The sequence below is a fragment of the Emys orbicularis genome, chromosome 7 (genome assembly GCF_028017835.1).
Source record: "Emys orbicularis isolate rEmyOrb1 chromosome 7, rEmyOrb1.hap1, whole genome shotgun sequence".
Lineage (NCBI taxonomy): Eukaryota > Metazoa > Chordata > Testudines > Emydidae > Emys > Emys orbicularis.
In genome coordinates this window covers 85,594,303-85,606,069 of record NC_088689.1, presented here as the reverse complement: position 1 = coordinate 85,606,069, position 11,767 = coordinate 85,594,303, and the positions used below count along the sequence as shown (strand labels likewise).

The following is an 11,767-nucleotide window of genomic DNA, read 5'->3' as shown; positions in this document are numbered from 1 at the left end:
CAACCAAGAATATAGTCAATAGGACAGCAGTTGCAATGGACAGCCTCTCTCAAAGGCAAACAGGATCCCAGCCTGCTACCCAGAAATCCTGTTGCAGATTGTTAAAGTGCAAATATAGCCAGAACTGTGATCAGAAACGAGATTGTAGCTTCCCTATTTATTCTCAGTTGCTTATCAAATCTGATTAGATTATGAATCAATGCCACAATCCTGCAAATTTTTGTACACATGCATCAATGGCATTATTCACATACTTAAAGTTAAGCACCTATGTAATATTTGCAGGATTGAGGTACAGACAGGATTTTTTATAAATATAAACTGCCTCCTTTGCAATCTCATATATGGATCTGAGAAGAGGTCAAGCTGGGCTCCTTTCTACTACTATTACTGACACCACCAGTAATGAAGATTCGGAATCAGAACTTCCACTGATTAGTGCCTGAAGCAAAACAGAATCTAGCTCACTCTCCCCTATTTAACTCTGCTGGGCCAATAAGAGTCAAAGTGGCAGGGTATAGCCACGGAGCTCTCACACAGTAGGCTGGGTAAGGTGGTGCTATTTTTAGAGGTACTTTTCTGATTATACCCAGTTTCCCCTAAAAGTACTGAAGTGTCACTCCTAATATTCTTTAGTTTTCAAACCCTGCATATTCCTTAAAAGCCTTTTTCCCTGTCTTTAAGCTCTATGAAAGCTAATGAATGCAACTGAGTTTGCTTTTTTAAAAGTTTCCAGATAATTGTTTTGGCAACAGTCAGTTCTCTTTCCATTTTTTCCTAAAACCCTGTCAGAAACCCTGATCGCTACATTAAGATTGTGAGAGACTTATGCAACAAAGAAAATCAGTCAGGGAATAATATCTAGTTCCCTAGAGACAAAATACTACCAATTTTACACTGACAATCAGTGCCACCTTGTGTCTGATCCTGCAAACTTCTCTTGACCTGAAAACTTTTGATGTTTCTGATGTGCAAATTCTTCGATCAACATTTCAGCCCTCTATAGTGTTAAACATGCTGCAAATACACATTGAGAGGGTTACAATGCAGCTGGGGATACATAACACAGCCTTATGAAAAGTGTTTAGAGCAGGTTTGCAAGTGGCACTTCTCAGAAGAAAAATCTTCTGAGTCTCTTCCCTGCCTAAGTAATATCTGGTGGGGACTAACTGTTCATTTCACTCATCTAAAAGCACCTTTGCAAAAACCTGAATGAGTTTGCTTCAGGTTATCATTGTTTCAACCTCAATTGTATTTTTTAATTTTAAACTCCCCACCACCACCATAAACATGCTTGATAAGTTTATGGAGGGAATGGTTTGAAGGGATAACGTGATTTTAGTCAATTAGGCATTAACGTGCCATCGCGGGTAAAATGAGGGTCCGGCTGTAGAATCTTGCCTGTATGCTCGGGGTTCTGCTGATCGCCATATTTGGGGTCGGGAAGGAATTTTCCTCCAGGGTAGATTGGCAGAGGCCCTGGAGGTTTTTCGCCTTCCTCCGCAGCATAGGGCAGGGGTCGCAGGCTGGAAGATTCTGTTGTGGGTGGGTCAGCTTTTGTGGCCTGCATCACGCGGGAGGTCAGACTAGATGACCACATTGGTCCCTTCTGACCTTAAAGTCTATGAGTCTATGCTAAGTTATAAACCTCTGCAAAATATGGCTGCTCACAAAACACTAAATGGCAGCTATAGCACCAAACAGCCCAGAACGCAACAAGAGCGGGCTGAAAAAGAAACAGTTGCAGAAGCCTAGTCATGTGTGAGAACAGATGTCAGTCTCCCTTTGCCCTTGGCTTTTTGAGGTGAAATCAGCACAGTATTAGCCAGTAGGAGGGATGCTGGTGCAGCCATACAAAGGAATTTCTGATCTGGAACTCCTGCAGCGCAAGTGTTTGGCGAGATCAAAAGAAAGTCAGTCTGTCATCCCCACCGAGTGAGTAACAGACTAACTCGCGTAACACAGAACACACCATAGAATTGGCTTTAAACATGTACAGTATAATTAGCACAGAGGCACATCACAGAGTCTAAACAGCATTTTTTAGTCACAGCATAGATTCAAACAATTAATTTCTCAGACTGTCTCATGCACAGCAGCCCATTTGATGACGTACAGAGTGTCTGTCTTAGATAAAGCTGCAGCGCAACATGCACTAATACCTCAAATGGGACTGGAAGTGACGAGAAACCCATTCTACACCCCTAGCCCTTGCTTATGGAAGTGTGTGTTATGCTAACAGTTGTAACAAGCAAGGGTGGAGCAGAGAAAGGGGTGGGCTGTACCACAAACCCATACATTATTCCAGTAGAACATGCTCTGCATTAGATGCAAGGCCCTACAGTGGAGATGGAAACTACACAACATGGACCATCAAGGTCACTATTACCAGAGGTGTAACAAATTATTTTCAGGTATGAGAGGACACTAAAATGGCATCCAGGATCAGCCTATTCCCTGTTCAGACTGCCACCTTGACAGTCTCTTGCATTTTTGGGAGGGTGGGGTTAGCAGCAGGAGACAAAGAATGGATTTTCCAAGCAAATGTACCTAGGTTGTATGCTCAGCCTCTAGTTTGCAAGTATTTGGTTAAGATGAGAGCACAGTGCATAGCTCCATGTACATTGTACTTTTCCCATCGTGCTAATGGAGATGCATCAGACCAATTTTACAATGTGATGACTTAGGAAAAGAAAGAAAGTGGAACAATACCAGCTGGTAAGCTTGGTTTACTTTTTGCATTGCCCAAAAATGGACAGCAGAGTGCAGTATATCCAACAGAGGTATAATACTTCTGCAAGGGCATTCTTTACAGAAATGCCAGGGCAAAATACAAGAAAAAAGGGATATCAGATAGACATCTCAAATTCTCCATTTGGCTTTAGATAACACCCATCCGACTTAGGTGAGCCACAGTCTTTTAAGCAATTGTTGAGAACTTGCACAATGTGTGAGTAAATGCATAATGGAATAAAATCTTGTGTGTGGAAGTATTACTAACAAAAGGGATACAGCCTGGACCCAGTTTGGGGAGAATTTAATGGACTTATTTACAGAACAGGAGGAGAAAGCTGCATCAATGGAAGGTAAACAGCCTGAACTCATCCCACAATACTGGCCCACATCATACTCTTTAATACCTAAAAGTAAAAAAATATGACCCCTCCCTACTATCCTCCCCCCATAATATTTACAAGTAAGATCAGCAAAGATGATACAGAAGGAAGATGTATTGGAGACTACTGCAGTTTCAGTCTTTGTTTTAATCATCTTCCTGCTGACAGACTCCTTTATTGCTTGGGATGCCCACCAGACCTCTTCAGTACTCTGTGTGCCTTGGATGTTGGGATGATGAATGGCACAGAGGCTGCTTCAAGCTTTCTCTGCCAGCAGGCAAAACCTGTATGGTCTACCAGACACTAGACCTCCAGAAATGGATGATGGATGCCATGATGCGAATATGCAGCCTTTGCCCAAGTGTTCGATAGCAAAAGAAATCTCTGTGCATCTGACATTTGGGTTAAAAACAGTCAGTCTGCTTGTATTTGGCACAAATGAAGTTTGTATTTGTAGAATTCAATAGTGACACTGTAGAGATCCCAGGCATGATAAACATGCAGGTGTGGGACAGAATTGCACATCCCACGCATCCACCGCAGTTCGTCTGTAGCCTTGTGTGTTTACAGGAAGAGAACAAAACACAATTACACCTTAGAGACTGCAGCAAACTTCATAAAATCAGACTTTCCGTTATTTCTCTGCCACGTTCTCAAAAGTAACACTGTGCCAGTTACAAGTTCTGCTGGAACCTATTGGACTTTGACTGGAAAGTAGCTACATGTTGCACCCAGCTTCTGGGTACAGCAGGATCAAACTCTCAGAGGTCAAATGAAGGAGTCCTTCTGAAGGAATGCAGCAAATAAAAGACATACAGGAACATACGTGGGTATGATGGATGAGAACATACAGTCCAGGAGAAGTAGGCAGCTCCAACACAATCTTCGCAAGAACACGCTGCTATTAACAGTATGGAAGCCACCCAGTGGGCATTGTGGTTTCAGAATTAGTCATCTATGGTTGGCAACCAAAAGGCCTAAAAGAAGAAGAAGAAGAAGAAAATGTAAGCATGGAGCTAGAATAGGCATCTGAAATTCCTCACCCAGTAAGCCCCAAAGCAAGCCAAGGAATCTGATACATGCTACCAGCAGTTTAGGATTAGTATCCCTGCTTGGACTGGGATGCATGTCAAGCTGATGCTGCCAAAGGCAACTGCTCATTTTATATCTTACACACAATACATGGGCACGCTCAGGCCTAGCAGTCCTCCCATACCTTCCTAGACTGTTAAGAACTCTACTTCCTAGCAAGCCCCTAAGACTGAACATGAACAGGACCTTAAAGCTCTCAGTGTTTATGATGGAGGATCATGAAACGTCAGCCATATTATGGTGGTGTGAAAAAGCCCATCTTTCTGTGTGCATGCACATGCACTGCTTGTTCTCAATGTGTTCATATACATTGTTCCTTTCTGTCCCCAATGTACTGCCACACTTCCATCCACCTGCCAGGCTGTGGGAATCACAGGGAGGGCAGGATGCAGTTGGACTGGCTCTTCCTGAGCTTAGGGGAGGACCTAGCAAAGGATAACTACCAGGGCAGCCCAGGAGAGAAGAATTAGAAAATTCTGAAGACCAGCCACTCCCCCAGTGCCCCCAGCCTCAAGCACAACTTCTCCACCAGGGGCTGTGAGAAGGGAAGCATATGCATGGCTGGGCACTCCCCCAGCAGGGGACTTGTGGGTGGTTTCCACTCCTTTGGCACTGAGCAGTGCAAAGGGAATAGAATAATAGAATATCAGGGTTGGAAGGGACCTCAGGAGGTCACCTAGTCCAACCCCCCGCTCAAAGCAGGACCAATCCCTAGACAGATTTTTACCCCAGTTCCCTAAATGGCCCCCTCAAGGATTGAACTCACAACCCTGGGTTTAGCAGGCCAATGCTCAAGCCACTGAGGGAATAGAAGAGGGCAGAGAATCTACTTCAATATTAATTCTGGCTCACTGACCTACCAGAAATAAGGTGTTTGACCCTCAGGCTGAAAAGGATGGACTTGTTCTTACCATGTTGGAACATGCACTGGCAAAGGTCATGAATTTGGGATTGAACTGCAGACAGGTTATAGGACCTGTGTGTTTCCCATCCAACACAGCCACCTTCATCCCACTCTCCCCATTCCAGACATGAATTTTTCCATCCTCTGAACCTGTGGGTTGGAGAAGACATAATACACATAAAAGGCCAACACAGCGGACAGAATGTCAAAGTGTAATGGAGACACCAGAAGAGAGCTATCAGACCTACAGGAATCAATCTCTGATTGCCAGCTTTTTAAAAATGTTGCAGGGCCAAATGCTTCCCATACAGAACACCATTCAAAGTCAGCGGAATTTGTACCTGCAAGTCTGAAGGGAGAATTTACCCCAACTTGTTGTGGGGGTATAGCTACCAAGAGGGAGTATATGGATTTGATCAAAATAACTCTTTATATACTCAAGTCTGATGCAGCCCAACAAGCCATCTCATTCCGCAGAAGATGACAGCTGGCATTAGCAGAGTGAAGTCTTGCCTACACTTAAAACGCTAGTGGTACAATAGCAGCTGCACCGATGTAGTGCTTCAGTGTAAACACTACCTATGACGACAAGAGGGATTCTCCCATGGGCATAGGTAATCCACCTCCCTGAGAGGCGGTAGCTAGGTCGACAGAAGAATTTTTCCATTCACCTAGTGCTGTCTACACGGGGATTTAGGTCGGCCTAACGATGTTGATCAGGTGTGTGGATTTTTCACACCCCTGAGCAACATAGCAAGTTTGACCTAATTTTCTAGTGTAGACCAGCACTACGAAGGAAAGAGCTTTGCTATGCACATTAATGGCTTGAAGACCAACATCAGAGGATAAAAGGCATTGTTAAAAGATAGCTGGAGTGCTAAATAAAACTCAATGGCATCCTAAAAGCCATCTGATTATAATCCTGCAATTTGCAGATCATTAAAGGCCTGGTTTTCAGCAAGCTGTGCATGTATCTATTCCATCTTCCAAGTACATGCATAAAGTATTCATCTGCACAAATGCCCAGTTCATACACAGAGCAAGGTAAGCATCTTACTACTTACATGCAGAATCAAATCCAAGATTCACACATGTGCACAACAGCTTGCTGAAAATCAGGCAATAGAAGTGCAATCTAGTCACTGAAAATTGTGCAGTCTGCAAATAATCAAAGGGTATGGTAAACCAGATTTCAGTGAGTTACGCTACATGTGAATGGCCAAGCTTGTTAAAGGCGTTTCAACTCTCATCACTACTAAATACATGTTTTTATAGCAGAAGTCTACAAATTTCCATTTTAATGGGACACCCTGAATTTTTAAAATTGACCTCTTTCCAAAAATATTTTAGTCTTTGGTATAACCTCTTTTATATAAGATATCCTGACTTTTTAACAAAATCCCTAAAAAGAAGGCGGCTTTTTCTGTTTCCTTTTTGTCTATATGGGCTTTTCAGGAAAGAAACTAAGTGGGCACCCAGGGTAAATTAGTCAAACTGCACAAAGTAAAATGGAAAAAAATGTCCCTACAACTGCTAAACTCCAGAATAATGCAAAGTTGAGAAAGAAGTGAATCTGTCCAACAGCAGGAGGACTGAGGATACCAAAAAGAGTTAGAGAAGGGATGTTTCCTGGCAAGAAGGGTAAAACATGCAGAACGGAGCTGTCTTCAGAGGATAAAATGAGGGCCTGCAGGATCAGAAGGGAAATCATCCACCAGAATAAAGAACCACCACCAGAATGGTCTTTCCTGAGACACCGAAATACCATCCTAGATTTAACTTTAGTTATTAAGAAGAACTTATGGGCAGGTTACTGATGACCAGCTAGATTTCAACATTAGCATATCCAAAGTATACAGGGTAGTTTCATGTATACATAAAGAACTGAAAGAAGGTAGTGGGGGAGGCAGTACTCTATATGATAGAGAGAGAGAGAGAGAGAGAGAGAGAGAAATTGGCCATGTTGGGTAGTAAGTTAATAATGCAGTGTTATAACTATGCGTGTAGTATATAGATTATCCAGAACTACCTCCAGTCTAGCCATATCAGCCAGTTAGTTTCTTGTAATCATCACTGTAAGGAGGATCTTTACGAGGAATATGAATGTGGAGATGGTGGACTCGCTTTGCAGCTCAGCTTACATTCACTGGGGGCAGTGTATCCTAGGATATCCCAGCTGATACTGCGCAGATTACAGTACACAGGTAGCCCAAAAAGGTAAAGAATGTAGTCTGCAGGTAGGATGGAGAGAGGCTGCAACATTCTAAACTACTTCAGTTGCTTTTTCCTACTACACACAACTTTACCCATGCTGCTCTGCCAATCCATCTCAACAGCAGCCTGAGAGGACCAACTCTTGGGGGTGACGGTAAGAGGGAAGTTCAGTCGGTAGCCCTTTCTATTCTTCCTCTTGGCTGAGATTGCCAGCCAAGCTATGAATTAGTGTTAGCTGTAGTGGTAATATGTGATGCGGACACTTGGCCAGTGGGAAACAGGGACAGACCTACCTACTAAATTAAACCTTAAAGTACATTGTATTGAAATGACAGAATTTTGAGAGCGTTGTAAGGGTCTCCCACTGCACAGTGAGGAAAGCATTTTGTAAGTCCTAAAATAGCCTCTTGCAGCCTTTAAACCAACTTTCAGTTTAATTATATCAATACCCAGTTTCACAGCACTCAAATTGCCTTGTAGTAAGACCCACAATGGCAGGCTACAAGGGGGTAAGGATATCTTACCAATCATTATGAACTGGGAATCTGGTGTGAATGATGCCTCCAACGTGACAGCCTTACTGTTGTTATAACCCTACAATACAAAAGAAGTTAAATGCCTTCAAGCCTGTGGCAAGGGGGACATGTCAAACCATTCTTCTAGCTGAAGAACAGGAGCCCCTCCCCCAAGCATTACAGACTGTACTATGCAAAGCCCTCCAAGTAACACAGGAGGGGACAGAGTACAGATGTAAGGATTAGGAGTGGGCAATAATTTATCAAGGTACTAAACCAAACACTTTCCCCTCATTAGCAGAGCTTTGAAAGCTCCATTAAAGGGAGTTAAATATCACAAGTAATTTCTAAAAGGGAAGAGGGAGAGAAGTTTTCAAGTGAGCCAAGATTAAGAGCTTGTCTACACTACAAAAGTTAAATTGACATAAGGCAGATTACATCAACCTAACTCTGGAGGTGTACACACTACAATGGTCCTCCCGCCGCTTCAACACACCTCCTATGCCGACCTAATAATACCACCTTGATGAGAGACTTAATGCTTAGGTCAACATAGTTAGAGCGACACAGTGTCAGCGTAGACACTGCATTGCTTACTTCAACCTAAGTGACCTCCAAGACATGTTCCCACAATGCCTGCCATGACAGGTCTAGTCACCATTTTGATCTCTACTGCCCTGCAGCCAGGTATACAGGCATGCACTTCCTCCCCTTTTAAAGCCCCAAGAAGTTTTGAACTTGTTCTTTCTATGAGAGCTCTCCAACAGGAACTGCCCAGTTGACCATGCCGGCCCCACACAGCAAACGCGCTCCAGCCTGGAGTACACAGGAGGTGCTGGATCACCTGGGTCTGTGGGGAAAGGAGGCTGTGCAGTCACAGCTCCACTCCAGCCTTAGGAACTTTGACATCTACAGCCAGATTGCTTGGGGCATGGAGGAGAAGGGCTTGTAAAAATCAAAATGCTGTGGCAGGCATACTAGAAGCAAGGGAGGCAAACAGTTGCTCTGATGCAGAGCATCACGCTCCATATATCTTCCAGGACCACAGCAGTATCCAAGGCACACTACCCCGCAGGAGATTAAACACAATGACAGCCTCACAGTCATGCAGCTGCGAGAGCCTCGTTGGTGTATGTCCTTGTGAATCCCCGTTCCCTCCCCTTTAAAGATACTTTCCCCTGCATGTATGAAGTTTACCTCAGCATTACATAGATAGATTTTTTTATTCCACACCCATGCTAACCTCAATTTTTTCTTATAGCCTTGTATTCATAACGCACAGCACAATACCAAACAGCAGTTCAGGGTCCATGCTTTCTGACAGAGATGGCTGGCTTGCAGGTTACCAGGGCAATTGAATACCCATGGAATGATGGGATTGAAAAACCTGCATCATGTAATGCTAAACCTGCCCCCAAGAGGCATTGCAAACCCTTTCCTAAGACACCTTGTGACCAGTTGTACAGTGGGATAGCTACCCACGGTGCACTGCTCTCTGTCGATAGACGAGTTGCTACTGTGGATGTGCTCCATTGACACAAGGAGCATAGTGTGGACATGCAACAGTGGTTTAATTACAGAAATGGCTGTACGTCCATGTAACTTAAGTTGTTTACACTACAAAGTTAAGTCAAGGCCCAAGATAAAATCAGGGGACCAATAAGCAGCAAATTAGTAAAGAAGCCCTCTCCGTAACACTTGTCTCATCCACAGGGCATCAGCTATTTCTATTACTGCAGTTGGAAGGGAGCTCCAAGAGACCTGCCCCTGGAATACATGGAACTGGGATGTTTTATCCTCCAAGCTAATAATCCCACATCATCCCACCCCTGACAAGGACGTAGCAAAGACAGAGCAGTTTCCAAGAAGGCAACCAAGACAGCATGCTCACCCCAAACGTATGCAGTACAGCTCCCTTAAAGGCATCAATCAGTCGAAGGAACCCTCCGTTGGTTGATATGAGGATGAGCTTCCCGTCGTTACTGAACTTCAAGCCTGTCCACTCACAGGTTCGATCGTACTGCATCTTGAATGTAGCAAATGGACCCTTCCAAAAAAAAAAAAAAAAAAAAATGGTGGTGGGGGAAATGATCTGTATGCATGTGCACCCAAACATTTAACTTTGTTGGTAAAAATATATATATTTTTCCAGCACAGGAAAACATTTTAGATTCCTAAAAGGAAACAAACCAGACTGATATTGAACAATCCAGTACTAGCTGCCACGCAAAGGATGGCAGGGGAGAGTAGCAACAACCTGTCATATTGTGATGCAGCAGTGTTTTGACATGCCACGATTCTGTCATCTCCAATAGCAACCAAACCACAACAGGATGTTTAGGAAACTTGTGGTTTCACCACCATAAAGGAAATGACAGTGAACAAACATCTGGTTCACCACTACAGTCACCAGAGAGAAGAATCAATTCTCACATTACATCTGATTATACAGGGACAGATTTAATGTACAATATAGTGGCCATTTGCTAACAAGGCCCCCAAACCTAATTTAAACTAAGGGCTGGAGCATCAGCACTGTTGCTCTCATCTAAAAACAGATATTTTTCGCCTGTTTGCAACTACTGTCGTCCAGTTACAGTTTTCCTTCTCTCTCTGATGTTGCTGCTAGGTCCACCTGACCTAGACAGCACAGCCAGCAAGGAGGAAGAAACATTAACTGCTGCTTCCCACGTGTTACAGGAAGCCTGAAAAATGGGTTCCCACCTGACTCCTATCAGCCTCCCTACACCCAGAGGCATCATCAGCATAAAGGTGACAATTCCATTCAGCTCCTCAGTGATGATACCCCATAGGCTTGCTCCCAAGCCCTCTGTCTAGTCTCTGATGCCAGTTCTCCTGGGGCAGAAGACAGAGAACAAGTGGATTGTGCACTGGTAGATTGTGCTTCAGACCCCACTCTGTGTAGCAATGTGCCTGGCTTCTGAGGTAACAGCATAGCCTGAACCTCAGAAGGTGGACCAGATTCATAACCAGTCTTGGAGATACGGTTATCAAAGACCCCCAAATGATGCAGGAAAAAGAGTTTAAGGAAACTGAGTATAGTTCAGTGCTAAGTATGTTGGTGGGGGAGCACAAGGATGCAAAGGCATATGATAGGGGACAAAACATGTTGGGAGAGCAAATGTCTGAGAGAAAGAGATAGGAAGGTGAGAAGTGGTTGGGTCAGTAGACGGGACATAACCCAGGACAAATGCTTTTTGCAAGAAGTTGATCTGGGGACTCAGATTTTAATAATTCTCTGGCTAGAATGAATTTAGAGGTAGGTCCAAAATGGGATTTAAGGATCTGGTGGTGGCACCTACTTGTACAAGAAACTCTTATACAAAGCTCTCTTCATATATTAAGTATTATCTCCTTGGTGCTGCTGGCTGTAGCACATGCTAAGATGTTTCAGGGGATGCTCCAAGTCCAGGGTTTACATGCTGTTTCTAGTAAGCTATAAAATGTCAGAAATGCATCTAGCTTGTCTCTTACCTTGTCAAAAGAGCGGAGATCGTACAGCTTCACCATTTCAGAATTGACTCCAGCAGCAAAAATCAGCCCCTCTGGGTCAAAGGAGCATACAGGCTTCCCCTGAAGATGCATTAAACCCTAGAACATGGAAAACAGTTAAATATGAATTCAAATTGGGAATACAGGCATATGAACTAAGTCCATTCCTGACAGCTCCCTCAGCCGTGCACAGATCCAGCAGGGCAGTCTGCTGGTAGAACAGCTGGGTTTTCAGTTGTCAGTCTTCAGTCTTATTAAGAATCTTTCAAAAGGTGGCTTCTCATGTCCCACACTGGCATTAGCCTCTCAATTCTGTACGTGGAGTATGAACAAAGAGTTTGGAGAAGTGGCTAAGTGGCCATCCATCCAGAAAGGGTATGAGGAACTAAATACATGGCCTCAACTCATCCCTA

The 11,767-nt window shown here is 43.8% G+C and overlaps 1 protein-coding gene across 1 annotated transcript in view; it reads right to left on the bottom strand.

The window, feature by feature from the left end:
• Positions 1–1,646: 1,646 nt before the first annotated feature.
• The window catches only part of WDR82 (WD repeat domain 82), a 32,419-nt gene continuing 22,298 nt past the window's right edge, over positions 1,647–11,767 (bottom strand). Inside the window, exons 5-9 of the mRNA XM_065407274.1 lie at positions 11,337–11,453; positions 9,733–9,888; positions 7,851–7,920; positions 5,120–5,262; positions 1,647–4,093 (exon numbers count right to left, since the gene is read on the bottom strand). Of these exons, the coding sequence (XP_065263346.1) occupies positions 4,064–4,093; positions 5,120–5,262; positions 7,851–7,920; positions 9,733–9,888; positions 11,337–11,453 (516 nt within the window). The 3' untranslated portion in view covers positions 1,647–4,063. The remainder of the gene's footprint in view (positions 4,094–5,119; positions 5,263–7,850; positions 7,921–9,732; positions 9,889–11,336; positions 11,454–11,767) is intronic.